Source organism: Ascaphus truei, unplaced genomic scaffold, assembly GCF_040206685.1.
Source record: "Ascaphus truei isolate aAscTru1 unplaced genomic scaffold, aAscTru1.hap1 HAP1_SCAFFOLD_1811, whole genome shotgun sequence".
NCBI classification, from domain to species: Eukaryota; Metazoa; Chordata; class Amphibia; order Anura; family Ascaphidae; genus Ascaphus; species Ascaphus truei.
Genome location: NW_027454712.1, coordinates 23,790 through 50,434, shown reverse-complemented (window position 1 = coordinate 50,434; position 26,645 = coordinate 23,790). Strand labels below are relative to the sequence as shown.

The 26,645-nt window shown below is 68.2% G+C and overlaps 1 protein-coding gene across 1 annotated transcript; it reads left to right on the top strand.

Annotated features, from left to right (window-relative positions):
* On the top strand, positions 1-26,645 carry AUP1 (AUP1 lipid droplet regulating VLDL assembly factor; the record flags this gene model as incomplete). The annotated part of the gene is given in 5 exon segments (XM_075582034.1): positions 1-138; positions 24,804-24,954; positions 26,458-26,539; positions 26,542-26,600; positions 26,602-26,645. Coding segments are annotated over 5 exon segments (474 nt in total), but the record flags the coding sequence as incomplete, so codon positions are not given.

Here is a 26,645-nt window from a genome sequence, read left to right as displayed (position 1 = left end):
GCTCCCCAGTGACCGACTCTCTCTCCTGCTCCTCCTGCTGTACTCTCCCATCGGACTCTGTCTCTTGCTCCTTCGCTTGTTCATTGGTGCTCACGTGTTCCTGGTGAGCTGCGCTCTGCCTGACGGTCTCATTAGGAGGTGAGTGGTGCCCTGTCTGTGCTCTGTGCCCTCCCGGTGCCCTCCCTGTGCCCTCCCTGTGCTTTGTGCCCGCCCTGTGCCCTCCCTGTGCTTTGTGCCCTCCCTGTGCCCGCCCTGTGCCCTCCCTGTGCTTTGTGCTCCCTGTGCCCTCCCTGTGCCCTCCCTGTGCTCTGTGCCCTCCCTGTGCCCTCCCTGTGCTCTGTGCCCTCCCTGTGCTCTGTGCCCTCCCTGTGCCCTGTTTGTGCTCTGTGTCCTCTCTGTGTCCTCTCTGTGTCCTCTCTGTGCCCTGTCTGTGCCCTGTCTGTGCCCTGTCTGTGCCCTCTCTGTGTCCTCTCTGTGTCCTCTCTGTGTCCTCTCTGTGCCCTCTCTGTGCCCTCCCTGTGCCCTCCCTGTGCCCTCCCTGTGCTTTGTGCCCTCCCTGTGCTTTGTGCCCTCCCTGTGCTTTGTGCCCTCCCTGTGCTTTGTGCCCTCCCTGTGCTTTGTGCCCTCCCTGTGCTCTGTGCCCTCCCTGTGCCCTGTGCCCTCCCTGTGCTCTGTGCCCTCCCTGTGCCCTCCCTGTGCTCTGTGCCCTCCCTGTGCTCTGTGCCCTCCCTGTGCTCTGTGCCCTCCCTGTGCTCTGTGCCCTCCCTGTGATCTGTGCCCTCCCTGTGCTCTGTGCCCTCCCTGTGCTCTGTGCCCTCCCTGTGCCTTGTGCCCTCCCTGTGCTCTATGCCCTCTCTGTGCCCTCCCTGTGCTCTGTGCCCTCCCTGTGCCCTGTTTGTGCTCTGTGCCCTCTCTGTGCCCTCTCTGTGTCCTTTCTGTGCCCTCCCTGTGCCCTCCCGGTGCCCTGTGCCCTCCCGGTGCCCTGTGCCCTCCCTGTGCCCTGTGCCTGCCCTGTGCCCTCCCTGTGCCCTGTGCCCTCCCTGTGCCCTCCCTGTGCCCTCCCTGTGCCCTCCCTGTGCCCTCCCTGTGCCCTCCCTGTGCTCTGTGCCCTCCCTGTGCCCTCCCTGTGCTCTGTGCCCTCCCTGTGCTCTGTGCCCTCCCTGTGCTCTGTGCCCTCCCTGTGCTCTGTGCCCTCCCTGTGCTCTGTGCCCTCCCTGTGCCCTCCCTGTGCTCTGTGCCCTCCCTGTGCTCTGTGCCCTCCCTGTGCCCTGCCTGTGCCCTCCCTGTGCTCTCCCTGTGCCCTCCCTGTGCTCTGTGCCCTCCCTGTGCTCTGTGCCCTCCGTGTGCTCTGTGCCCTCCCTGTGCCCTGTGCCCTGTGCCCTCCCTGTGCCCTGTGCCCTCCCTGTGCTCTGTGCCCTCCCTGTGCCCTCCCTGTGCCCTCCCTGTGCCCTCCCTGTGCTCTGTGCCCTCCCTGTGCTCTGTGCCCTCCTTGTGCTCTGTGCCCTCCCTGTACTCTGCCCTGTGCCCTCCCTGTGCCCTCCCTTTGCTTTGTGCCCTCCCTTTGCTTTGTGCCCTCCCTTTGCTTTGTGCCCTCCCTTTGCTTTGTGCCCTCCCTTTGCTTTGTGCCCTCCCTTTGCTCTGTGCCCTCCCTTTGCTCTGTGCCCTCCCTTTGCTCTGTGCCCTCCCTGTGCTCTGTGCCCTCCCTGTGCCCTCCCTGTGCCCTCCCTGTGCTCTGTGCCCTCCCTGTGCTCTGTGCCCTCCCTGTGCCTTGTGCCCTCCCTGTGCTCTATGCCCTCTCTGTGCCCTCCCTGTGCTCTGTGCCCTCCCTGTGCCCTGTTTGTGCTCTGTGCCCTCTCTGTGCCCTCTCTGTGTCCTTTCTGTGCCCTCCCTGTGCCCTCCCGGTGCCCTGTGCCCTCCCGGTGCCCTGTGCCCTCCCTGTGCCCTGTGCCTGCCCTGTGCCCTCCCTGTGCCCTGTGCCCTCCCTGTGCCCTGTGCCCTCCCTGTGCCCTCCCTGTGCCCTCCCTGTGCCCTCCCTGTGCCCTCCCTGGGCTCTGTGCCCTCCCTGTGCTCTGTGCCCGCCCTGTGCCCTCCCTGTGCTCTGTGCCCTCCCTGTGCTCTGTGCCCTCCCTGTGCTCTGTGCCCTCCCTGTGCTCTGTGCCCTCCCTGTGCCCTCCCTGTGCTCTGTGCCCTCCCTGTGCCCTCCCTGTGCCCTCCCTGTGCCCTCCCTGTGCTCTGTGCCCTCCCTGTGCTCTGTGCCCTCCCTGTGCTCTGTGCCCTCCCTGTGCCCTGTGCCCTCCCTGTGCCCTGTGCCCTCCCTGTGCCCTGTGCCCTCCCTGTGCTCTGTGCCCTCCCTGTGCCCTCCCTGTGCTCTGTGCCCTCCCTGTGCTCTGTGCCCTCCTTGTGCTCTGTGCCCTCCCTGTACTCTGTGCCCTGTGCCCTCCCTGTGCCCTCCCTTTGCTTTGTGCCCTCCCTTTGCTTTGTGCCCTCCCTTTGCTTTGTGCCCTCCCTTTGCTTTGTGCCCTCCCTTTGCTTTGTGCCCTCCCTTTGCTTTGTGCCCTCCCTTTGCTTTGTGCCCTCCCTTTGCTCTGTGCCCTCCCTTTGCTCTGTGCCCTCCCTTTGCTCTGTGCCCTCCCTGTGCTCTGTGCCCTCCCTGTGCCCTCCCTGTGCCCTCCCTGTGCTCTGTGCCCTCCCTGTGCTCTGTGCCCTCCCTGTGCCCTCCCTGTGCTCTGTGCCCTCCCTGTGCTCTGTGCCCTCCCTGTGCTCTGTGCCCTCCCTGTGCCCTCCCTGTGCTCTGTGCCCTCCCTGTGCTCTGTGCCCTCCCTGTGCTCTGTGCCCTCCCTGTGCTCTGTGCCCTCCCTGTGCTCTGTGCCCTCCCTGTGCCCTCCCTGTGCCCTCCCTGTGCCCTCCCTGTGCCCTGTGCCCTCCCTGTGCCCTGTGCTCTGTGCCCTCCCTGTGCCCTGCCTGTGCCCTGCCTGTGCTCTGTGCCCTCCCTGTGCTCTGTGCCCTCCCTGTGCCCTGCCTGTGCTCTGTGCCCTCCTGTGCCTGCCCTGTGCTCTGTGCCCTCCCTGTACTCTGTGCCCTCCCTGTGCCCTATGCCCTCCCTGTGCCCCCCCTGTGCTCTGTGCCCTCCCTGTGCTCTGTGCCCTCCCTGTGCCCTGTGCCCTCCCTGTGCCCTCCCTGTGCTCTGTGCCCTCCCTGTGCTCTGTGCCCTCCCTGTGCTCTGTGCCCTCCCTGTGCCCTCCCTGTGCTCTGTGCCCTCCCTGTGCCCTCCCTGTGCTCTGTGCCCTCCCTGTGCCCTCCCTGTGCCCTGTGCTCTGTGCCCTCCCTGTGCCCTCCCTGTGCCCTGTGCCCTCCCTATGCCCTCCCTGTGCCCTGTGCCCTCCCTATGCCCTCCCTGTGCCCTGTGCCCTCTCTGTGCCCTCTCTGTGCCCTCCCTGTGCCCTCCCTGTGCTCTGTGCCCTCCCTGTGCCCTCCCTGTGCTCTGTGCCCTCCCTGTGCCCTCCCTGTGCCCTCCCTGTGCTCTGTGCCCTCCCTGTGCCCTCCCTGTGCTCTGTGCCCTCCCTGTGCCCTGTGCTCTGTGCCCTCCCTGTGCTCTGTGCCCTCCCTGTGCTCTGTGCCCTCCCTGTGCCCTCCCTGTGCTCTGTGCCCTCCCTGTGCCCTCCCTGTGCTCTGTGCCCTCCCTGTGCCCTCCCTGTGCTCTGTGCCCTCCCTGTGCCCTCCCTGTGCCCTGTGCCCTCCCTGTGCCCTGTGCCCTCCCTGTGCCCTGTGCTCTGTGCCCTCCCTGTGCCCTCCTGTGCCTGCCCTGTGCTCTGTGCCCTCCCTGTGCTCTGTGCCCTCCCTGTGCCCTCCCTGTGCCCTCCCTGTGCTCTGTGCCCTCCCTGTGCTCTGTGCACTCCCTGTGCTCTGTGCACTCCCTGTGCCCTCCCTGTGCTCTGTTCCCTCCCTGTGCTCTGTTCCCTCCCTGTGCTCTGTTCCCTCCCTGTGCCCTCCCTGTGCCCTCCCTGTGCCCTCCCTGTGCTCTGTGCCCTCCCTGTGCCCTCCCTGTGCCCTCCCTGTGCTCTGTGCCCTCCCTGTGCCCTCCCTGTGCTCTGTGCCCTCCCTGTGCCCTCCCTGTGCTCTGTGCCCTCCCTGTGCCCTGGGCCCTCCCTTTGCTCTCCCTGTGCCCTCCCTGTGCCCGCCCTGTGCTCTGTGCCCTCCCTGTGCCCTCCCTGTGCCCACCCTGTGCTCTGTGCCCTCCCTGTGCCCTCCCTGTACTCTGTGCCCTCCCTGTGCTCTGTGCCCTCCCTGTGCCCGCCCTGTGCCCACCCTGTGCTCTGTGCCTGCCCTGTGCCCGCCCTGTGCCCTGTGCCCTCCCTGTGCCCTGTGCCCTCCCTGTGCCCTGTGCCCTCCATGTGCCCTCCCTGTCCCCTCCCTGTCCTCTGTGCCCTCCCTGTGCCCTGTGCCCTCCCTCTGCCCTCCCTGTGCCCTGTGCCCTGTGCCCTGTGCCCTCCCTTTGCCCTCCCTGTGCCCTGTGCCCTCCCTGTGCTCTGTGCCCTCCCTGTGCCCTCCCTGTGCTCTGTGCCCTCCCTGTTCCCTCCCTGTGCCCTCCCTGTGCCCTCCCTGTGCCCTCTCTGTGCCCTCCCTGTGCCCTCCCTGTGCTCTGTGCCCTCCCTGTGCCCTGTGCCCTCCCTGTGCTCTGTGCCCTCCCTGTGTTCTGTGCCCTCCCTGTGCCCTCCCTGTGCTCTGTGCCCTCCCTGTGCCCTGTGCCCTGTGCCCTCCCTGTGCCCTCCCTGTGCTCTGTGCCCTCCCTGTGCTCTGTGCCCTCCCTGTGCTCTGTGCCCTCCCTGTGCTCTGTGCCCTCCCTGTGCTCTGTGCCCTCCCTGTGCTCTGTGCCCTCCCTGTGCTCTGTGCCCTCCCTGTGCTCTGTGCTCTCCCTGTGCCCTCCCTGTGCCCTGGGCCCTCCCTGTGCTCTGTGCCCTCCCTGTGCCCGCCCTGTGCTCTGTGCCCTCCCTGTGCCCTCCCTGTGCCCGCCCTGTGCCCGCCCTGTGCTCTGCCCTCCCTGTGCCCTCCCTGTGCCCTGTGCCCTGTGCCCTCCCTGTGCCCTGTTTGTGCTCTGTGCCCACCCTGTGCTCTGTGCCCGCCCTGTGCTCTGTGCCCTCCCTGTGCCCTCCCTGTGCCCTCCCTGTACTTTGTGCCCTCCCTGTGCTCTGTGCCCTCCCTTTGCTCTGTGCCCGCCCTGTGCCCTCCCTGTGCCCTGTGCCCTCCCTGTGCCCTGTGCCCTCCCTGTGCCCTGTGCCCTCCATGTGCCCTCCCTGTCCTCTGTGCACTCCCTGTGCCCTCCCTGTGCCCTGTGCCCTCCCTGTGCCCTGTGCCCTCCCTCTGCCCTCCCTCTGCCCTCCCTCTGCCCTCCCTGTTCCCTGTGCCCTCCCTTTGCCCTCCCTGTGCCCTGTGCCCTCTCTGTGCCCTCCCTGTGCCCTCCCTGTGCCCTCCCTGTGCTCTGTGCCCTCCCTGTGCCCTCCCTGTGCCCTCCCTGTGCTCTGTGCCCTCCCTGTGCTCTGTGCCCTCCCTGTGCTCTGTGCCCTCCCTGTGCTCTGTGCCCTCCCTGTGCCCTCCCTGTGCTCTGTGCCCTCCCTGTGCCCTCCCTGTGCCCTGTGCTCTGTGCCCTCCCTGTGCCCTGCCTGTGCTCTGTGCCCTCCCTGTGCCCTGCCTGTGCTCTGTGCCCTCCCTGTGCCCTCCCTGTGCCCTGCCTGTGCTCTGTGCCCTCCTGTGCCTGCCCTGTGCTCTGTGCCCTCCCTGTGCTCTGTGCCCTCCCTGTGCCCTGTGCCCTCCCTGTGCCCTCCCTGTGCTCTGTGCCCTCCCTGTGCTCTGTGCCCTCCCTGTGCTCTGTGCCCTCCCTGTGCTCTGTGCCCTCCCTGTGCTCTGTGCCCTCCCTGTGCCCTCCCTGTGCCCTGTGCTCTGTGCCCTCCCTGTGCTCTGTGCCCTCCCTGTGCCCTGTGCCCTCCCTATGCCCTCCCTGTGCCCTGTGCCCTCTCTGTGCCCTCCCTGTGCCCTCCCTGTGCTCTGTGCCCTCCCTGTGCCCTCCCTGTGCTCTGTGCCCTCCCTGTGCCCTCCCTGTGCTCTGTGCCCTCCCTGTGCCCTCCCTGTGCTCTGTGCCCTCCCTGTGCCCTGTGCTCTGTGCCCTCCCTGTGCTCTGTGCCCTCCCTGTGCTCTGTGCCCTCCCTGTGCTCTGTGCCCTCCCTGTGCTCTGTGCCCTCCCTGTGCTCTGTGCCCTCCCTGTGCCCTCCCTGTGCTCTGTGCCCTCCCTGTGCCCTCCCTGTGCTCTGTGCCCTCCCTGTGCCCTCCCTGTGCTCTGTGCCCTGTGCCCTCCCTGTGCCCTGTGCCCTGTGCCCTCCCTGTGCCCTGTGCTCTGTGCCCTCCCTGTGCCCTCCTGTGCCTGCCCTGTGCTCTGTGCCCTCCCTGTGCTCTGTGCCCTCCCTGTGCTCTGTGCCCTCCCTGTGCCCTCCCTGTGCCCTCCCTGTGCTCTGTGCCCTCCCTGTGCTCTGTGCCCTCCCTGTGCTCTGTGCCCTCCCTGTGCTCTGTGCACTCCCTGTGCTCTGTGCCCTCCCTGTGCCCTGTGCCCTCCCTGTGCCCTCCCTGTGCTCTGTTCCCTCCCTGTGCCCTCCCTGTGCCCTCCCTGTGCCCTCCCTGTGCTCTGTGCCCTCCCTGTGCCCTCCCTGTGCCCTCCCTGTGCTCTGTGCCCTCCCTGTGCTCTGTGCCCTCCCTGTGCTCTGTGCCCTCCCTGTGCTCTGTGCCCTCCCTGTGCTCTGTGCCCTCCCTGTGCTCTGTGCCCTCCCTGTGCCCTCCCTGTGCTCTGTGCCCTCCCTGTGCCCTGGGCCCTCCCTGTGCCCTCCCTGTGCCCGCCCTGTGCCCTGTGCCCTCCCTGTGCCCTGTTTGTGCTCTGTGCCCACCCTGTGCTCTGTGCCCGCCCTGTGCCCACCCTGTGCTCTGTGCCCTCCCTGTGCCCTCCCTGTACTCTGTGCCCTCCCTGTGCCCTCCCTGTGCTCTGTGCCCTCCCTGTGCCCTGTGCCCTCCCTGTGCCCTCCCTGTGCTCTGTGCCCTCCCTGTCCTCTGTGCCCTCCCTTTGCTCTGTGCCCGCCCTGTGCCCTCCCTGTGCCCTGTGCCTGCCCTGTGCCCACCCTGTGCCCTCCCTGTGCCCTGTGCCCTGTGCCCTCCATGTGCCCTCCCTGTCCTCTGTGCCCTCCCTGTGCCCTGTGCCCTCCCTCTGCCCTCCCTGTGCCCTGTGCCCGCCCTGTGCCCACCCTGTGCCCTCCCTTTGCCCTCCCTGTGCCCTGTGCCCTCCCTGTGCCCTCCCTGTGCTCTGTGCCCTCCCTGTTCCCTCCCTGTGCCCTCCCTGTGCCCTCCCTGTGCCCTCTCTGTGCCCTCCCTGTGCTCTGTGCCCTGTGCTCTGTGCCCTCCCTGTGCCCTGTGCCCTCCCTGTGCCCTCCCTGTGCCCTCCCTGTGCTCTGTGCCCTCCCTGTGCTCTGTGCCCTCCCTGTGCTCTGTGCCCTCCCTGTGCTCTCCCTGTGCCCTCCCTGTGCCCTGGGCCCTCCCTGTGCTCTGTGCCCTCCCTGTGCCCGCCCTGTGCCCGCCCTGTGCTCTGTGCCCTCCCTGTGCCCGCCCTGTGCCCGCCCTGTGCTCTGCCCTCCCTGTGCCCTCCCTGTGCCCTGTGCCCTCCCTCTGCCCTCCCTGTGCCCTGTGCCCTGTGCCCACCCTGTGCCCTCCCTTTGCCCTCCCTGTGCCCTGTGCCCTCCCTGTGCTCTGTGCCCTCCCTGTGCCCTCCCTGTGCTCTGTGCCCTCCCTGTTCCCTCCCTGTGCCCTCCCTGTGCCCTCCCTGTGCCCTCCCTGTGCCCTCCCTGTGCCCTCTCTGTGCCCTCCCTGTGCCCTCCCTGTGCCCTGTGCTCTGTGCCCTCCCTGTGCCCTGTGCCCTCCCTGTGCCCTCCCTGTGCCCTGTGCCCTCCCTGTGCTCTGTGCCCTCCCTGTGCTCTGTGCCCTCCCTGTGCTCTGTGCCCTCCCTGTGCTCTGTGCCCTCCCTGTGCTCTCCCTGTGCCCTCCCTGTGCCCTGGGCCCTCCCTGTGCTCTGTGCCCGCCCTGTGCCCGCCCTGTGCTCTGTGCCCGCCCTGTGCCCGCCCTGTGCTCTGCCCTCCCTGTGCCCTGTGCCCTCCCTGTGCCCTGTTTGTGCTCTGTGCCCACCCTGTGCTCTGTGCCCGCCCTGTGCCCACCCTGTGCTCTGTGCCCTCCCTGTGCCCTCCCTGTGCCCTCCCTGTACTTTGTGCCCTCCCTGTGCTCTGTGCCCTCCCTGTGCCCTCCCTGTGCTCTGTGCCCTCCCTGTGCCCTGTGCCCGCTCTGTGCCCTCCCTGTGCTCTGTGCCCTCCCTGTGCTCTGTGCCCTCCCTTTGCTCTGTGCCCGCCCTGTGCCCTCCCTGTGCCCTGTGCCCTCCCTGTGCCCTGTGCCCTCCCTGTGCCCTGTGCCCTCCATGTGCCCTCCCTGTCCTCTGTGCACTCCCTGTGCCCTCCCTGTGCCCTGTGCCCGCCCTGTGCCCTCCCTGTGCCCTGTGCCCTCCCTCTGCCCTCCCTGTTCCCTCCCTTTGCCCGCCCTGTGCCCTCCCTGTGCCCTGTGCCCTCTCTGTGCCCTCCCTGTGCCCTCCGTGTGCCCTCCCTGTGCTCTGTGCCCTCCCTGTGCCCTCCCTGTGCTCTGTGCCCTCCCTGTGCTCTGTGCCCTCCCTGTGCTCTGTGCCCTCCCTGTGCCCTCCGTGTGCCCTCCCTGTGCTCTGTGCCCTCCCTGTGCCCTCCCTGTGCCCTCCCTGTGCTCTGTGCCCTCCCTGTGCCCTGTGCCCTCCCTGTGCCCTGTGCTCTGTGCCCTCCCTGTGCCCTGCCTGTGCTCTGTGCCCTCCCTGTGCCCTGCCTGTGCTCTGTGCCCTCCCTGTGCCCTGCCTGTGCTCTGTGCCCTCCTGTGCCTGCCCTGTGCTCTGTGCCCTCCCTGTGCTCTGTGCCCTCCCTGTGCCCTGTGCCCTCCCTGTGCCCTCCCTGTGCTCTGTGCCCTCCCTGTGCTCTGTGCCCTCCCTGTGCTCTGTGCCCTCCCTGTGCCCTCCCTGTGCTCTGTGCCCTCCCTGTGCCCTCCCTGTGCTCTGTGCCCTCCCTGTGCCCTGTGCCCTGTGCTCTGTGCCCTCCCTGTGCTCTGTGCCCTCCCTGTGCCCTGTGCCCTCCCTATGTCCTCCCTGTGCCCTGTGCCCTCTCTGTGCCCTCCCTGTGCTCTGTGCCCTCCCTGTGCCCTCCCTGTGCTCTGTGCCCTCCCTGTGCCCTCCCTGTGCTCTGTGCCCTCCCTGTGCCCTCCCTGTGCTCTGTGCCCTCCCTGTGCCCTGTGCTCTGTGCCCTCCCTGTGCTCTGTGCCCTCCCTGTGCTCTGTGCCCTCCCTGTGCTCTGTGCCCTCCCTGTGCCCTCCCTGTGCTCTGTGCCCTCCCTGTGCCCTCCCTGTGCTCTGTGCCCTCCCTGTGCCCTCCCTGTGCTCTGTGCCCTGTGCCCTCCCTGTGCCCTGTGCCCTCCCTGTGCCCTGTGCTCTGTGCCCTCCCTGTGCCCTCCTGTGCCTGCCCTGTGCTCTGTGCCCTCCCTGTGCTCTGTGCCCTCCCTGTGCCCTCCCTGTGCTCTGTGCCCTCCCTGTGCTCTGTGCCCTCCCTGTGCTCTGTGCACTCCCTGTGCCCTCCCTGTGCCCTGTGCCCTCCCTGTGCCCTCCCTGTGCTCTGTTCCCTCCCTGTGCCCTCCCTGTGCCCTCCCTGTGCCCTGTGCTCTGTGCCCTCCCTGTGCCCTCCCTGTGCTCTGTGCCCTCCCTGTGCTCTGTGCCCTCCCTGTGCCCTCCCTGTGCTCTGTGCCCTCCCTGTGCCCTCCCTGTGCTCTGTGCCCTCCCTGTGCCCTGGGCCCTCCCTGTGCTCTCCCTGTGCCCTCCCTGTGCCCGCCCTGTGCCCTGTGCCCTCCCTGTGCCCTGTTTGTGCTCTGTGCCCACCCTGTGCTCTGTGCCCGCCCTGTGCCCACCCTGTGCTCTGTGCCCTCCCTGTGCCCTCCCTGTACTCTGTGCCCTCCCTGTGCCCTCCCTGTGCTCTGTGCCCTCCCTGTGCCCTGTGCCCTCCCTGTGCCCTCCCTGTGCTCTGTGCCCTCCCTGTCCTCTGTGCCCTCCCTTTGCTCTGTGCCCGCCCTGTGCCCTCCCTGTGCCCTGTGCCTGCCCTGTGCCCTCCCTGTGCCCTCCCTGTGCCCTGTGCCCTCCCTGTGCCCTGTGCCCTCCATGTGCCCTCCCTGTCCTCTGTACCCTCCCTGTGCCCTGTGCCCTCCCTCTGCCCTCCCTGTGCCCTGTGCCCTCCCTGTGCCCGCCCTGTGCCCTCCCTTTGCCCTCCCTGTGCCCTGTGCCCTCCCTGTGCTCTGTGCCCTCCCTGTGCCCTCCCTGTGCTCTGTGCCCTCCCTGTTCCCTCCCTGTGCCCTCCCTGTGCCCTCCCTGTGCCCTCCCTGTGCCCTCTCTGTGCCCTCCCTGTGCCCTCCCTGTGCTCTGTGCCCTCCCTGTGCCCTGTGCTCTGTGCCCTCCCTGTGCCCTGTGCCCTCCCTGTGCCCTCCCTGTGCTCTGTGCCCTCCCTGTGCTCTGTGCCCTCCCTGTGCTCTCCCTGTGCCCTCCCTGTGCCCTGGGCCCTCCCTGTGCTCTGTGCCCTCCCTGTGCCCTCCCTGTGCCCGCCCTGTGCCCGCCCTGTGCTCTGTGCCCTCCCTGTGCCCGCCCTGTGCCCGCCCTGTGCTCTGCCCTCCCTGTGCCCTCCCTGTGCCCTGTGCCCTGTTTGTGCTCTGTGCCCACCCTGTGCTCTGTGCCCGCCCTGTGCCCACCCTGTGCTCTGTGCCCTCCCTGTGCCCTCCCTGTACTTTGTGCCCTCCCTGTGCTCTGTGCCCTCCCTGTGCCCTCCCTGTGCTCTGTGCCCTCCCTGTGCCCTGTGCCCTCCCTGTGCCCTCCCTGTGCTCTCCTGTGCTCTGTGCCCTCCCTGTGCTCTGTGCCCTCCCTGTGCTCTGTGCCCTCCCTGTGCTCTGTGCCCTCCCTTTGCTCTGTGCCCGCCCTGTGCCCTCCCTGTGCCCTGTGCCCTCCCTGTGCCCTCCCTGTGCCCTGTGCCCTCCCTGTGCCCTGTGCCCTCCATGTGCCCTCCCTGTCCTCTGTGCACTCCCTGTGCCCTCCCTGTGCCCTGTGCCCTCCCTCTGCCCTCCCTCTGCCCTCCCTGTTCCCTGTGCCCTCCCTGTTCCCTGTGCCCTCCCTGTGCCCTGTGCCCTCTCTGTGCCCTCCCTGTGCCCTCCCTATGCTCTGTGCCCTCCCTGTGCCCTCCCTGTGCTCTGTTCCCTCCCTGTGCCCTCCCTGTGCCCTCCCTGTGCCCTCTCTGTGCCCTCCCTGTGCTCTGTGCCCTCCCTGTGCCCTGTGCTCTGTGCCCTCCCTGTGCCCTCCCTGTGCCCTCCCTGTGCTCTGTGCCCTCCCTGTGCTCTGTGCCCTCCCTGTGCTCTGTGCCCTCCCTGTGCTCTGTGCCCTCCCTGTGCTCTGTGCCCTCCCTGTGCTCTGTGCCCTCCCTGTGCTCTGTGCCCTCCCTGTGCTCTGTGCCCTCCCTGTGCCCTCCCTGTGCTCTGTGCCCTCCCTGTGCCCTGTGCCCTCCCTGTGCTCTGTGCCCTCCCTGTGCCCGCCCTGTGCTCTGTGCCCTCCATGTGCCCTCCCTGTGCCCTATGCCCTCCCTGTGCCCTGTTTGTGCTCTGTGCCCACCCTGTGCTCTGTGCCCGCCCTGTGCCCACCCTGTGCTCTGTGCCCTCCTGTGCCCTCCCTGTACTCTGTGCCCTCCCTGTGCCCTCCCTGTGCTCTGTGCCCTCCCTGTGCCCTGTGCCCTCCCTGTGCTCTGTGCCCTCCCTGTGCTCTGTGCCCTCCCTGTGCCCTGTGCCCTCCCTGTGCTCTGTGCCCTCCCTGTGCTCTGTGCCCTCCCTGTGCTCTGTGCCCTCCCTGTGCTCTGTGCCCTCCCTGTGCTCTGTGCCCTCCCTGTGCCTTCCCTGTGCTCTGTGCCCTCCCTGTGCCCTCCCTGTGCCTTCCCTGTGCTCTGTGCCCTCCTGTGCTCTGTGCCCTCCCTGTGCTCTGTGCCCTCCCTTTGCTCTGTGCCCGCCCTGTGCCCTCCCTGTGCCCTGTGCCCGCTCTGTGCCCTCGCTGTGCCCTGTGCCCTCCCTGTGCCCTCCCTGTCCTTTGTGCCCTCCCTGTGCCCTCCCTGTGCTTTGTGCCCTCCCTGTGCTTTGTGCCCTCCCTGTGCTTTGTGCCCTCCCTGTGCCCTCCCGGTGCCCTGTGCCCTCCCGGTGCCCTGTGCCCTCCCTGTGCCCTGTGCCTGCCCTGTGCCCTCCCTGTGCCCTGTGCCCTCCCTGTGCCCTGTGCCCTCCCTGTGCCCTCCCTGTGCCCTCCCTGTGCCCTCCCTGTGCCCTCCCTGGGCTCTGTGCCCTCCCTGTGCTCTGTGCCCGCCCTGTGCCCTCCCTGTGCTCTGTGCCTCCCTGTGCTCTGTGCCCTCCCTGTGCTCTGTGCCCTCCCTGTGCTCTGTGCCCTCCCTGTGCCCTCCCTGTGCTCTGTGCCCTCCCTGTGCCCTCCCTGTGCCCTCCCTGTGCCCTCCCTGTGCTCTGTGCCCTCCCTGTGCTCTGTGCCCTCCCTGTGCTCTGTGCCCTCCCTGTGCCCTGTGCCCTCCCTGTGCCCTGTGCCCTCCCTGTGCCCTGTGCCCTCCCTGTGCTCTGTGCCCTCCCTGTGCCCTCCCTGTGCTCTGTGCCCTCCCTGTGCTCTGTGCCCTCCTTGTGCTCTGTGCCCTCCCTGTACTCTGTGCCTGTGCCCTCCCTGTGCCCTCCCTTTGCTTTGTGCCCTCCCTTTGCTTTGTGCCCTCCCTTTGCTTTGTGCCCTCCCTTTGCTTTGTGCCCTCCCTTTGCTTTGTGCCCTCCTTTGCTTTGTGCCCTCCCTTTGCTCTGTGCCCTCCCTTTGCTCTGTGCCCTCCCTTTGCTCTGTGCCCTCCCTGTGCTCTGTGCCCTCCCTGTGCCCTCCCTGTGCCCTCCCTGTGCTCTGTGCCCTCCCTGTGCTCTGTGCCCTCCCTGTGCCCTCCCTGTGCTCTGTGCCCTCCCTGTGCTCTGTGCCCTCCCTGTGCTCTGTGCCCTCCCTGTGCCCTCCCTGTGCTCTGTGCCCTCCCTGTGCTCTGTGCCCTCCCTGTGCTCTGTGCCCTTCCTGTGCTCTGTGCCCTCCCTGTGCTCTGTGCCCTCCCTGTGCCCTCCCTGTGCCCTCCCTGTGCCCTGTGCCCTCCCTGTGCCCTGTGCTCTGTGCCCTCCCTGTGCCCTGCCTGTGCCCTGCCTGTGCTCTGTGCCCTCCCTGTGCTCTGTGCCCTCCCTGTGCCCTGCCTGTGCTCTGTGCCCTCCTGTGCCTGCCCTGTGCTCTGTGCCCTCCCTGTACTCTGTGCCCTCCCTGTGCCCTATGCCCTCCTGTGCCCCCCCTGTGCTCTGTGCCCTCCCTGTGCTCTGTGCCCTCCTGTGCCCTGTGCCCTCCCTGTGCCCTCCCTGTGCTCTGTGCCCTCCCTGTGCTCTGTGCCCTCCCTGTGCTCTGTGCCCTCCCTGTGCCCTCCCTGTGCTCTGTGCCCTCCCTGTGCCCTCCCTGTGCTCTGTGCCCTCCCCTGTGCCCTCCTGTGCCCTGTGCTCTGTGCCCTCCCTGTGCCCTCCCTGTGCCCTGTGCCCTCCCTATGCCCTCCCTGTGCCCTGTGCCCTCCCTATGCCCTCCCTGTGCCCTGTGCCCTCTCTGTGCCCTCCCTGTGCCCTCCCTGTGCTCTGTGCCCTCCCTGTGCCCTCCCTGTGCTCTGTGCCCTCCCTGTGCCCTCCCTGTGCCCTCCCTGTGCTCTGTGCCCTCCCTGTGCCCTCCCTGTGCTCTGTGCCCTCCCTGTGCCCTGTGCTCTGTGCCCTCCCTGTGCTCTGTGCCCTCCCTGTGCTCTGTGCCCTCCCTGTGCCCTCCCTGTGCTCTGTGCCCTCCCTGTGCCCTCCCTGTGCTCTGTGCCCTCCCTGTGCCCTCCCTGTGCTCTGTGCCCTCCCTGTGCCCTCCCTGTGCCCTGTGCCCTCCCTGTGCCCTGTGCCCTCCCTGTGCCCTGTGCTCTGTGCCCTCCCTGTGCCCTCCTGTGCCTGCCCTGTGCTCTGTGCCCTCCCTGTGCTCTGTGCCCTCCCTGTGCCCTCCCTGTGCCCTCCCTGTGCTCTGTGCCCTCCCTGTGCTCTGTGCACTCCCTGTGCTCTGTGCACTCCCTGTGCCCTCCCTGTGCTCTGTTCCCTCCCTGTGCTCTGTTCCCTCCCTGTGCTCTGTTCCCTCCCTGTGCCCTCCCTGTGCCCTCCCTGTGCCCTCCCTGTGCTCTGTGCCCTCCCTGTGCCCTCCCTGTGCCCTCCCTGTGCTCTGTGCCCTCCCTGTGCCCTCCCTGTGCTCTGTGCCCTCCCTGTGCCCTCCCTGTGCTCTGTGCCCTCCCTGTGCCCTGGGCCCTCCTTTGCTCTCCCTGTGCCCTCCCTGTGCCCGCCCTGTGCTCTGTGCCCTCCCTGTGCCCTCCCTGTGCCCACCCTGTGCTCTGTGCCCTCCCTGTGCCCTCCCTGTACTCTGTGCCCTCCCTGTGCTCTGTGCCCTCCCTGTGCCCGCCCTGTGCCCACCCTGTGCTCTGTGCCTGCCCTGTGCCCGCCCTGTGCCCTGTGCCCTCCCTGTGCCCTGTGCCCTCCATGTGCCCTCCCTGTCCCCTCCTGTCCTCTGTGCCCTCCCTGTGCCCTGTGCCCTCCCTCTGCCCTCCTGTGCCCTGTGCCCTGTGCCCTGTGCCCTCCCTTTGCCCTCCCTGTGCCCTGTGCCCTCCCTGTGCTCTGTGCCCTCCCTGTGCCCTCCCTGTGCTCTGTGCCCTCCCTGTTCCCTCCCTGTTCCCTCCCTGTGCCCTCCCTGTGCCCTCCCTGTGCCCTCTCTGTGCCCTCCTGTGCCCTCCCTGTGCTCTGTGCCCTCCCTGTGCCCTGTGCCCTCCCTGTGCTCTGTGCCCTCCCTGTGTTCTGTGCCCTCCCCTGTGCCCTCCCTGTGCTCTGTGCCCTCCCTGTGCCCTGTGCCCTGTGCCCTCCCTGTGCCCTCCCTGTGCTCTGTGCCCTCCCTGTGCTCTGTGCCCTCCCTGTGCTCTGTGCCCTCCCTGTGCTCTGTGCCCTCCCTGTGCTCTGTGCCCTCCCTGTGCTCTGTGCCCTCCCTGTGCTCTGTGCCCTCCCTGTGCTCTGTGCTCTCCCTGTGCCCTCCCTGTGCCCTGGGCCCTCCCTGTGCTCTGTGCCCTCCCTGTGCCCGCCCTGTGCTCTGTGCCCTCCCTGTGCCCTCCCTGTGCCCGCCCTGTGCCCCGCCCTGTGCTCTGCCCTCCCTGTGCCCTCCCTGTGCCCTGTGCCCTGTGCCCTCCCTGTGCCCTGTTTGTGCTCTGTGCCCACCCTGTGCTCTGTGCCCGCCCTGTGCTCTGTGCCCTCCCTGTGCCCTCCCTGTGCCCTCCCTGTACTTTGTGCCCTCCCTGTGCTCTGTGCCCTCCCTTTGCTCTGTGCCCGCCCTGTGCCCTCCCTGTGCCCTGTGCCCTCCCTGTGCCCTGTGCCCTCCCTGTGCCCTGTGCCCTCCATGTGCCCTCCTGTCCTCTGTGCACTCCCTGTGCCCTCCCTGTGCCCTGTGCCCTCCCTGTGCCCTGTGCCCTCCCTCTGCCCTCCCTCTGCCCTCCCTCTGCCCTCCCTGTTCCCTGTGCCCTCCCTTTGCCCTCCCTGTGCCCTGTGCCCTCTCTGTGCCCTCCCTGTGCCCTCCCTGTGCCCTCCCTGTGCTCTGTGCCCTCCCTGTGCCCTCCCTGTGCTCTGTGCCCTCCCTGTGCTCTGTGCCCTCCCTGTGCTCTGTGCCCTCCCTGTGCTCTGTGCCCTCCCTGTGCCCTCCCTGTGCTCTGTGCCCTCCCTGTGCCCTCCCTGTGCCCTGTGCTCTGTGCCCTCCCTGTGCCCTGCCTGTGCTCTGTGCCCTCCCTGTGCCCTGCCTGTGCTCTGTGCCCTCCCTGTGCCCTGCCTGTGCTCTGTGCCCTCCTGTGCCTGCCCTGTGCTCTGTGCCCTCCCTGTGCTCTGTGCCCTCCCTGTGCCCTGTGCCCTCCCTGTGCCCTCCCTGTGCTCTGTGCCCTCCCTGTGCTCTGTGCCCTCCCTGTGCTCTGTGCCCTCCCTGTGCTCTGTGCCCTCCTGTGCCCTCCCTGTGCTCTGTGCCCTCCCTGTGCCCTCCCTGTGCCCTGTGCTCTGTGCCCTCCCTGTGCTCTGTGCCCTCCCTGTGCCCTGTGCCCTCCTGCCCTCCCTATGCCCTCCCTGTGCCCTGTGCCCTCTCTGTGCCCTCCCTGTGCCCTCCCTGTGCTCTGTGCCCTCCCTGTGCCCTCCCTGTGCTCTGTGCCCTCCCTGTGCCCTCCCTGTGCTCTGTGCCCTCCCTGTGCCCTCCCTGTGCTCTGTGCCCTCCCTGTGCCCTGTGCTCTGTGCCCTCCCTGTGCTCTGTGCCCTCCCTGTGCTCTGTGCCCTCCCTGTGCTCTGTGCCCTCCCTGTGCTCTGTGCCCTCCCTGTGCCCTCCCTGTGCTCTGTGCCCTCCCTGTGCCCTCCCTGTGCTCTGTGCCCTGTGCCCTCCCTGTGCCCTGTGCCCTGTGCCCTCCCTGTGCCCTGTGCTCTGTGCCCTCCCTGTGCCCTCCTGTGCCTGCCCTGTGCTCTGTGCCCTCCCTGTGCTCTGTGCCCTCCCTGTGCTCTGTGCCCTCCCTGTGCCCTCCCTGTGCCCTCCCTGTGCTCTGTGCCCTCCCTGTGCTCTGTGCCCTCCCTGTGCTCTGTGCCCTCCCTGTGCTCTGTGCACTCCCTGTGCTCTGTGCCCTCCCTGTGCCCTGTGCCCTCCCTGTGCCCTCCCTGTGCTCTGTTCCCTCCCTGTGCCCTCCCTGTGCCCTCCCTGTGCCCTCCCTGTGCTCTGTGCCCTCCCTGTGCCCTCCCTGTGCCCTCCCTGTGCCCTCCCTGTGCTCTGTGCCCTCCCTGTGCTCTGTGCCCTCCCTGTGCTCTGTGCCCTCCCTGTGCTCTGTGCCCTCCTGTGCTCTGTGCCCTCCCTGTGCTCTGTGCCCTCCCTGTGCCCTCCCTGTGCTCTGTGCCCTCCCTGTGCCCTGGGCCCTCCCTGTGCCCTCCCTGTGCCCGCCCTGTGCCCTGTGCCCTCCCTGTGCCCTGTTTGTGCTCTGTGCCCACCCTGTGCTCTGTGCCCTCCCTGTGCCCTCCCTGTACTCTGTGCCCTCCCTGTGCCCTCCCTGTGCTCTGTGCCCTCCCTGTGCCCTGTGCCCTCCCTGTGCCCTCCCTGTGCTCTGTGCCCTCCCTGTCCTCTGTGCCCTCCCTTTGCTCTGTGCCCGCCCTGTGCCCTCCCTGTGCCCTGTGCCTGCCCTGTGCCCACCCTGTGCCCTCCCTGTGCCCTGTGCCCTGTGCCCTCCATGTGCCCTCCCTGTCCTCTGTGCCCTCCCTGTGCCCTGTGCCCTCCCTCTGCCCTCCCTGTGCCCTGTGCCCTCCCTGTGCCCGCCCTGTGCCCACCCTGTGCCCTCCCTTTGCCCTCCTGTGCCCTGTGCCCTCCCTGTGCTCTGTGCCCTCCCTGTGCCCTCCCTGTGCTCTGTGCCCTCCCTGTTCCCTCCCTGTGCCCTCCCTGTGCCCTCCCTGTGCCCTCTCTGTGCCCTCCCTGTGCTCTGTGCCCTGTGCTCTGTGCCCTCCCTGTGCCCTGTGCCCTCCCTGTGCCCTCCCTGTGCCCTCCCTGTGCTCTGTGCCCTCCCTGTGCTCTGTGCCCTCCCTGTGCTCTGTGCCCTCCCTGTGCTCTCCCTGTGCCCTCCCTGTGCCCTGGGCCCTTCCTGTGCTCTGTGCCCTCCCTGTGCCCGCCCTGTGCCCGCCCTGTGCTCTGTGCCCTCCCTGTGCCCGCCCTGTGCCCGCCCTGTGCTCTGCCCTCCCTGTGCCCTCCCTGTGCCCTGTGCCCTCCCTCTGCCCTCCCTGTGCCCTGTGCCCTGTGCCCACCCTGTGCCCTCCCTTTGCCCTCCCTGTGCCCTGTGCCCTCCCTGTGCTCTGTGCCCTCCCTGTGCCCTCCCTGTGCTCTGTGCCCTCCCTGTTCCCTCCCTGTGCCCTCCCTGTGCCCTCCCTGTGCCCTCCCTGTGCCCTCCCTGTGCCCTCTCTGTGCCCTCCCTGTGCCCTCCCTGTGCCCTGTGCTCTGTGCCCTCCCTGTGCCCTGTGCCCTCCCTGTGCCCTCCCTGTGCCCTGTGCCCTCCCTGTGCTCTGTGCCCTCCCTGTGCTCTGTGCCCTCCCTGTGCTCTGTGCCCTCCCTGTGCTCTGTGCCCTCCCTGTGCTCTCCCTGTGCCCTCCCTGTGCCCTGGGCCCTCCCTGTGCTCTGTGCCCGCCCTGTGCCCGCCCTGTGCTCTGTGCCCGCCCTGTGCCCGCCCTGTGCTCTGCCCTCCCTGTGCCCTGTGCCCTCCCTGTGCCCTGTTTGTGCTCTGTGCCCACCCTGTGCTCTGTGCCCGCCTGTGCCCACCCTGTGCTCTGTGCCCTCCCTGTGCCCTCCCTGTGCCCTCCCTGTACTTTGTGCCCTCCCTGTGCTCTGTGCCCTCCCTGTGCCCTCCCTGTGCTCTGTGCCCTCCCTGTGCCCTGTGCCCTCCCTGTGCCCTCCCTGTGCTCTGTGCCCTCCCTGTGCTCTGTGCCCTCCCTGTGCTCTGTGCCCTCCCTTTGCTCTGTGCCCGCCCTGTGCCCTCCCTGTGCCCTGTGCCCTCCCTGTGCCCTGTGCCCTCCCTGTGCCCTGTGCCCTCCATGTGCCCTCCCTGTCCTCTGTGCACTCCCTGTGCCCTCCCTGTGCCCTGTGCCCGCCCTGTGCCCTCCCTGTGCCCTGTGCCCTCCCTCTGCCCTCCCTGTTCCCTCCCTTTGCCCGCCCTGTGCCCTCCCTGTGCCCTGTGCCCTCTCTGTGCCCTCCCTGTGCCCTCCCTGTGCCCTCCTGTGCTCTGTGCCCTCCCTGTGCCCTCCCTGTGCTCTGTGCCCTCCCTGTGCTCTGTGCCCTCCCTGTGCTCTGTGCCCTCCCTGTGCCCTCCCTGTGCTCTGTGCCCTCCCTGTGCCCTGTGCCCTCCCTGTGCCCTGTGCTCTGTGCCCTCCCTGTGCCCTGCCTGTGCTCTGTGCCCTCCCTGTGCCCTGCCTGTGCTCTGTGCCCTCCCTGTGCCCTGCCTGTGCTCTGTGCCCTCCTGTGCCTGCCCTGTGCTCTGTGCCCTCCCTGTGCTCTGTGCCCTCCCTGTGCCCTGTGCCCTCCCTGTGCCCTCCCTGTGCTCTGTGCCCTCCCTGTGCTCTGTGCCCTCCCTGTGCTCTGTGCCCTCCCTGTGCCCTCCCTGTGCTCTGTGCCCTCCCTGTGCCCTCCCTGTGCTCTGTGCCCTCCCTGTGCCCTGTGCCCTGTGCTCTGTGCCCTCCCTGTGCTCTGTGCCCTCCCTGTGCCCTGTGCCCTCCCTATGTCCTCCCTGTGCCCTGTGCCCTCTCTGTGCCCTCCCTGTGCTCTGTGCCCTCCCTGTGCTCTGTGCCCTCCCTGTGCCCTCCCTGTGCTCTGTGCCCTCCCTGTGCCCTCCCTGTGCTCTGTGCCCTCCCTGTGCCCTGTGCTCTGTGCCCTCCCTGTGCTCTGTGCCCTCCCTGTGCTCTGTGCCCTCCCTGTGCTCTGTGCCCTCCCTGTGCCCTCCCTGTGCTCTGTGCCCTCCCTGTGCCCTCCCTGTGCTCTGTGCCCTCCCTGTGCCTCCCTGTGCTCTGTGCCCTGTGCCCTCCCTGTGCCCTGTGCCCTCCTGTGCCCTGTGCTCTGTGCCCTCCCTGTGCCCTCCTGTGCCTGCCCTGTGCTCTGTGCCCTCCCTGTGCTCTGTGCCCTCCCTGTGCCCTCCCTGTGCTCTGTGCCCTCCCTGTGCTCTGTGCCCTCCCTGTGCTCTGTGCACTCCCTGTGCCCTCCCTGTGCCCTGTGCCCTCCCTGTGCCCTCCCTGTGCTCTGTTCCCTCCCTGTGCCCTCCTGTGCCCTCCCTGTGCCCTGTGCTCTGTGCCCTCCCTGTGCCCTCCCTGTGCCCTCCCTGTGCTCTGTGCCCTCCCTGTGCTCTGTGCCCTCCCTGTGCCCTCCCTGTGCTCTGTGCCCTCCCTGTGCCCTCCCTGTGCTCTGTGCCCTCCCTGTGCCCTGGGCCCTCCCTGTGCTCTCCCTGTGCCCTCCCTGTGCCCGCCCTGTGCCCTGTGCCCCTCCCTGTGCCCTGTTTGTGCTCTGTGCCCACCCTGTGCTCTGTGCCCGCCCTGTGCCCACCCTGTGCTCTGTGCCCTCCCTGTGCCCTCCCTGTACTCTGTGCCCTCCCTGTGCCCTCCCTGTGCTCTGTGCCCTCCCTGTGCCCTGTGCCCTCCCTGTGCCCTCCCTGTGCTCTGTGCCCTCCCTGTCCTCTGTGCCCTCCCTTTGCTCTGTGCCCGCCCTGTGCCCTCCCTGTGCCCTGTGCCTGCCCTGTGCCCTCCCTGTGCCCTCCCTGTGCCCTGTGCCCTCCCTGTGCCCTGTGCCCTCCATGTGCCCTCCCTGTCCTCTGTACCCTCCCTGTGCCCTGTGCCCTCCCTCTGCCCTCCCTGTGCCCTGTGCCCTCCCTGTGCCCGCCCTGTGCCCTCCCTTTGCCCTCCCTGTGCCCTGTGCCCTCCCTGTGCTCTGTGCCCTCCCTGTGCCCTCCCTGTGCTCTGTGCCCTCCCTGTTCCCTCCTGTGCCCTCCCTGTGCCCTCCCTGTGCCCTCCCTGTGCCCTCTCTGTGCCCTCCCTGTGCCCTCCCTGTGCTCTGTGCCCTCCCTGTGCCCTGTGCTCTGTGCCCTCCCTGTGTCCTGTGCCCTCCCTGTGCCCTCCCTGTGCTCTGTGCCCTCCTGTGCTCTCCCTGTGCCCTCCCTGTGCCCTGGGCCCTCCCTGTGCTCTGTGCCCTCCCTGTGCCCTCCCTGTGCCCGCCCTGTGCCCGCCCTGTGCTCTGTGCCCTCCTGTGCCCGCCCTGTGCCCGCCCTGTGCTCTGCCCCCTGTGCCCTCCCTGTGCCCTGTGCCCTCCCTGTGCCCTGTTTGTGCTCTGTGCCCACCCTGTGCTCTGTGCCCGCCCTGTGCCCACCCTGTGCTCTGTGCCCTCCCTGTGCCCTCCCTGTACTTTGTGCCCTCCCTGTGCTCTGTGCCCTCCCTGTGCCCTCCCTGTGCTCTGTGCCCTCCCCTGTGCCCTGTGCCCTCCCTGTGCCCTCCCTGTGCTCTCCCTGTGCTCTGTGCCCTCCTGTGCTCTGTGCCCTCCCTGTGCTCTGTGCCCTCCCTGTGCTCTGTGCCCTCCCTTTGCTCTGTGCCCGCCCTGTGCCCTCCCTGTGCCCTGTGCCCTCCCTGTGGCCCTCCCTGTGCCTGTGCCCTCCCTGTGCCCTGTGCCCTCCATGTGCCCTCCCTGTCCTCTGTGCACTCCCTGTGCCCTCCCTGTGCCCTGTGCCCTCCCTCTGCCCTCCCTCTGCCCTCCCTGTTCCCTGTGCCCTCCCTGTTCCCTGTGCCCTCCCTGTGCCCTGTGCCCTCTCTGTGCCCTCCCTGTGCCCTCCCTATGCTCTGTGCCCTCCCTGTGCCCTCCCTGTGCTCTGTTCCCTCCCTGTGCCCTCCCTGTGCCCTCCCTGTGCCCTCTCTGTGCCCTCCCTGTGCTCTGTGCCCTCCCTGTGCCCTGTGCTCTGTGCCCTCCCTGTGCCCTCCCTGTGCCCTCCCTGTGCTCTGTGCCCTCCCTGTGCTCTGTGCCCTCCCTGTGCTCTGTGCCTCCCTGTGCTCTGTGCCCTCCCTGTGCTCTGTGCCCTCCCTGTGCTCTGTGCCCTCCCTGTGCTCTGTGCCCTCCCTGTGCTCTGTGCCCTCCCTGTGCTCTGTGCCCTCCCTGTGCTCTGTGCCCTCCCTGTGCTCTGTGCCCTCCTGTGCCCTCCCTGTGCTCTGTGCCCTCCCTGTGCCTGTGCCCTCCCTGTGCTCTGTGCCCTCCCTGTGCCCGCCCTGTGCTCTGTGCCCTCCATGTGCCCTCCCTGTGCCCTATGCCCTCCTGTGCCCTGTTTGTGCTCTGTGCCCACCCTGTGCTCTGTGCCCGCCCTGTGCCCACCCTGTGCTCTGTGCCCTCCCTGTGCCCTCCCTGTACTCTGTGCCCTCCCTGTGCCCTCCCTGTGCTCTGTGCCCTCCCTGTGCCCTGTGCCCTCCCTGTGCTCTGTGCCCTCCCTGTGCTCTGTGCCCTCCCTGTGCCCTGTGCCCTCCCTGTGCTCTGTGCCCTCCTGTGCTCTGTGCCCTCCCTGTGCTCTGTGCCCTCCCTGTGCTCTGTGCCCTCCCTGTGCTCTGTGCCCTCCCTGTGCCTTCCCTGTGCTCTGTGCCCTCCCTGTGCCCTCCCTGTGCCTTCCCTGTGCTCTGTGCCCTCCCTGTGCTCTGTGCCTCCCTGTGCTCTGTGCCCTCCTTTGCTCTGTGCCCGCCCTGTGCCCTCCCTGTGCCCTGTGCCCGCTCTGTGCCCTCGCTGTGCCCTGTGCCCTCCCTGTGCCCTCCCTGTCCTTTGTGCCCTCCCTGTGCCTCCCTGTGCTTTGTGCCCTCCCTGTGCTTTGTGCCCTCCCTGTGCTTTGTGCCTCCCTGTGCCCTCCCTGTGCTCTGTGCCCTCCTTGTGCTCTGTGCCCTCCCTGTGCCCTCCCTGTGCCCTCCCGGGGCCTCCCTGTGCCCTCCCTGTGCCCTCCCTGTGCCTGTGCCCTCCCTGTGCCCTGTGCCCTCCCTGTGCTCTGTGCCCTCTCTGTGCCCTCCCTGTGCCCTGTTTGTGCTCTGTGCCCTCTCTGTGCCCTCTCTGTGCCCTGTCTGTGCCCTGTCTGTGCCCTGTGCCCTCCCTGTGCCCTGTGCCCTCCCTGTGCCCTGTGCCCTCCCTGTGCCCTGTGCCCTCCCTGTGCCCTGTGCCCTCCCTGTGCCCTCCCTGTGCCCTCCCTGTGCTCTGTGCCCTCCCTGTGCTCTGTGCCCTCCCTGTGCTCTGTGCCCTCCCTGTGCCCTGTGCCCTCCCTGTGCCCTGTGCCCTCCCTGTGCTCTGTGCCCTCCCTGTGCTCTGTGTCCTCCCTGTGCTCTGTGCCCTCCCTGTGCCCTGTGCCCTCCCTGTGCCCTGTGCCCTCCCTGTGCTCTGTGCCCTCCCTGTCCTCTGTGCCCTCCCTTTGCTCTGTGCCCTCCCTCTGCCCTCCCTCTGCCCTCCCTGTGCTCTGTGCCCTCCCTGTGCCTGCCCTGTGCCCTCCCTGTGCTCTGTGCCCTCCCTGTGCTCTGTGCCCTCCCTGTGCCCTGTGCCCTCCGTGTGCTCTGTGCCCTCCCTGTGCCCTCCCTGTGCTCTGTGCCCTCCCTCTGCCCTCCCTCTGTCCTCCCTGTGCTCTGTGCCCTCCCTCTGCCCTCCCTGTGCCCTGTGCCCTCCCTGTGCCCTGTGCCCTCCCTGTGACCCTGTGCCCTCCCTGTGCCCTGTGCCCTCCCTGTGCCCTGTGCCCTCCCTGTGCCCTGTGCCCTCCCTGTGCTCTGTGCCCTCCCTGTGCTCTGTGCCCTCCCTGTGCCCTCCCTGTGCTCTGTGCCCTCCCTGTGCCCTCCCTGTGCTCTGTGCCCTCCCTGTGCTCTGTGCCCTCTCTGTGCCCTCTCTGTGCCCTCCCTGTGCCCTCCCTGTGCTCTGTGCCCTCCCTGTGCTCTGTGCCCTCCCTGTGCCCTCCCTGTGCTCTGTGCCCTCCTGTGCCCTCCCTGTGCTTTGTGCCCTCCCTCTGCCCTCCCTGTGCTCTGTGCCCTCCCTGTGCCCTGTGCCCGCCCTGTGCCCCTCCCTGTGCTCTGTGCCTGCCCTGTGCCCTCCCTGTGCTCTGTGCCCTCCCTGTGCCCTCCCTCTGCCCTCCCTGTGCCCTCCCTGTGCTCTGTGCCTTCCCTCTGCACTCCCTGTGCTCTGTCCCCTCCCTCTGCCCTCCCTGTGCTCTGTGCCCTCCCTGTGCCCTGTGCCCGCCCTGTGCCCTCCCTGTGCTCTGTGCCTGCCCTGTGCCCTCCCTGTGCTCTGTGCCCTCCCTCTGCCCTCCCTCTGCCCTCCCTGTGCTCTGTGCCCTCCCTGTGCTCTGTGCCCTCCCTCTGCCCTCCCTCTGCCCTCCCTGTGCTCTGTGCCCTCCCTGTGCTCTGTGCCCTCCCTCTGCCCTCCCTGTGCCCTCCCTGTGCTCTGTGCCTTCCTGTGCCCTCCCTGTGCTCTGTGCCCTCCCTGTGCCCTCCCTCTGCCCTCCCTGTGCTCTGTGCCCTCCCTCTGCCCTCCCTGTGCTCTGTGCCCTGTGCCCGCCCTGTGCCCTCCCTGTGCTCTGTGCTGCCCTGTGCCCTCCCTGTGCTCTGTGCCCTCCCTCTGCCCTCCCTGTGCTCTGTGCCCTCCCTCTGCCCTCCCTGTGCTCTGTGCCCTCCCTCTGCCCTCCCTGTGCTCTGTGCCCTCCCTGTGCCCTGTGCCCGCCCTGTGCCCTCCCTGTGCTCTGTGCCTGCCCTGTGCCCTCCCTGTGCTCTGTGCCCTCCCTCTGCCCTCCCTGTGCTCTGTGCCCTCCCTGTGCCCTCCCTGTGCTCTGTGCCCTCCCTCTGCCCTCCCTCTGCCCTCCCTGTGCTCTGTGCCCTCCCTGTGCTCTGTGCCCTCCCTCTGCCCTCCCTCTGCCCTCCCTGTGCTCTGTGCCCTCCCTGTGCTCTGTGCCCGCCCTGTGCCCTCCCTGTGATATACTCTCTGCCTCTCAGGCTTGGCCTCTGGCACTCAGTCTCTGTCTCACTCACCCTCAGGTTCCTGGTACGAATGATGTGTGCTATCCTCGGTCTCTTTGTGAGTCAGTCTGACCCTCCGCTCCGAGATCGAGTGGTGAAGCTTTATATCTCCAACCACAGGACTCACTTTGACCACAGCGTGATCAGCCTGCTCACGCCCTGCAGTACGGTGAGTGTGAGTGAGTGTGCTCACGCCCTGCAGTACGGTGAGTGTGAGTGAGTGTGCTCAAAGAAAGACGCCCTGCAGCACGGTGAGTGCGAGTGAGTGTGCTCACGCCCTGCAGCACGGTGAGTGCGAGTGAGTGCGTTCACGCCCTGCAGCACGGCGGCTGTGAGTGCGCTCACGCCCTGCAGCACGGCGAGTGTGCGTGCACTCACGTCCTGCAGTACGGTGAGTGAGTGCACTCATGCCCTACAGCACGGTGAGTGTGAGAGAGTGTGCTCACACCCTGCAGCACGGTGAGTGTGAGTGCGCTCACGCCCTGCAGTACGGTGAGTGTGAGGGAGTGTGATCACACCCTGCAGCACGATGAGTGAGTGCGCTCATGCCCTGCAGTACGGTGAGTGTGTGCACTCACGCCCTGCAGCACGGTGAGTGTGAGGGAGTGTGCTCACACCCTGCAGCACGACGAGTGAGTGCGCTCACGCCCTGCAGTACGGTGAGTGCAAGTGAGTGCGCTCACGCCCTGTAGCACGATGAGTGAGTGCGCTCACGCCCTGCAGTACGGTGAGTGCGAGTGAGTGCGCTCATGCCCTGCAGCATGGTGAGTGTGAGTGAGTGCGCTCACATCCTGCAGCACGATGAGTGAGTGCGCTCACGCCCTGCATTCACGGTGAGTGTGAGTGAGTGTGCTCACGCCCTGCAGCATGGTGAGTGCGAGTGAGTGTGCTCACGCCCTGCAGCATGGTGAGTGCGAGTGTGCTCACGCCCTGCAGCACGGTGAGTGTGAGTGAGTGCGCTCACGCCCTGCAGCACGGCAAGTGCGAGTGCGCTCACGCCCTGCAGCACGGCGAGTGCGAGTGTGGGCACGCCCTGCAGCACGGCGAGTGCGAGTGTGCTCACGCCCTGCAGCACGGCGAGTGCGAGTGTGGGCACGCCCTGCAGCACGGCGAGTGCGAGTGTGCTCACGCCCCTGCAGCACGGCGAGTGCGAGAGTGCTCACGCCCTTCTTCGCCCCCTCTTTCCTCTCGCCCCGTCTTTCTCTCGCCCCGTCTTTCCTCTCGCCCCGTCTTTCCTCTCGCCCCGTCTTTCCTCTCGCCCCGTCTTTCCTCTCGCCCCAACTTTCCTCTCGCCCCGTCTTTCTGCTCGCCCCCCTCTCATACCCCTCTCGCCCCGTCTTTCTGCTCGCCCCCCTCTCATACCCCTCTCGCCCCGTCTTTCTGCTCGGCCCCCTCTCATACCCCTCTCGCCCCGTCTTTCTGCTCGCCCCCTCTCATACCCCTCTCGCCCCGTCTTTCTGCTCGCCCCCTCTCATACCCCTCTCGCCCCGTCTTTCTGCTCGCCCCGTCTTTCTGCTCGGCCCCCTCTCATACCCCTCTCGCCCCGTCTTTCTGCTCGCCGCCCTCTCATACCCCTCTCGCCCCGTCTTTCTGCTCGCCCCCCTCGCATACCCCTCTCGCCCCGTCTTCCCGCTCGCTCCTCAGCCGTACCCCTCTCTCTCCTCTCTCGCAGCCGTCTCTCTCGGGCCCCCCCGGATTCCTTTGCTGGGCCCGAGGGTTCCTGGAGTTGGGGGCCCCCGGGAGCCGCTCTCAGCTCGAGAGTCCCTGAAGCATTACCTGTCCCAGCCCGGGAGCGCCCCCTTACTGCTCTTCCAGAGAGGAGGAGACTACCAACGGGAGGACAGGGCTACTCCACTTCAG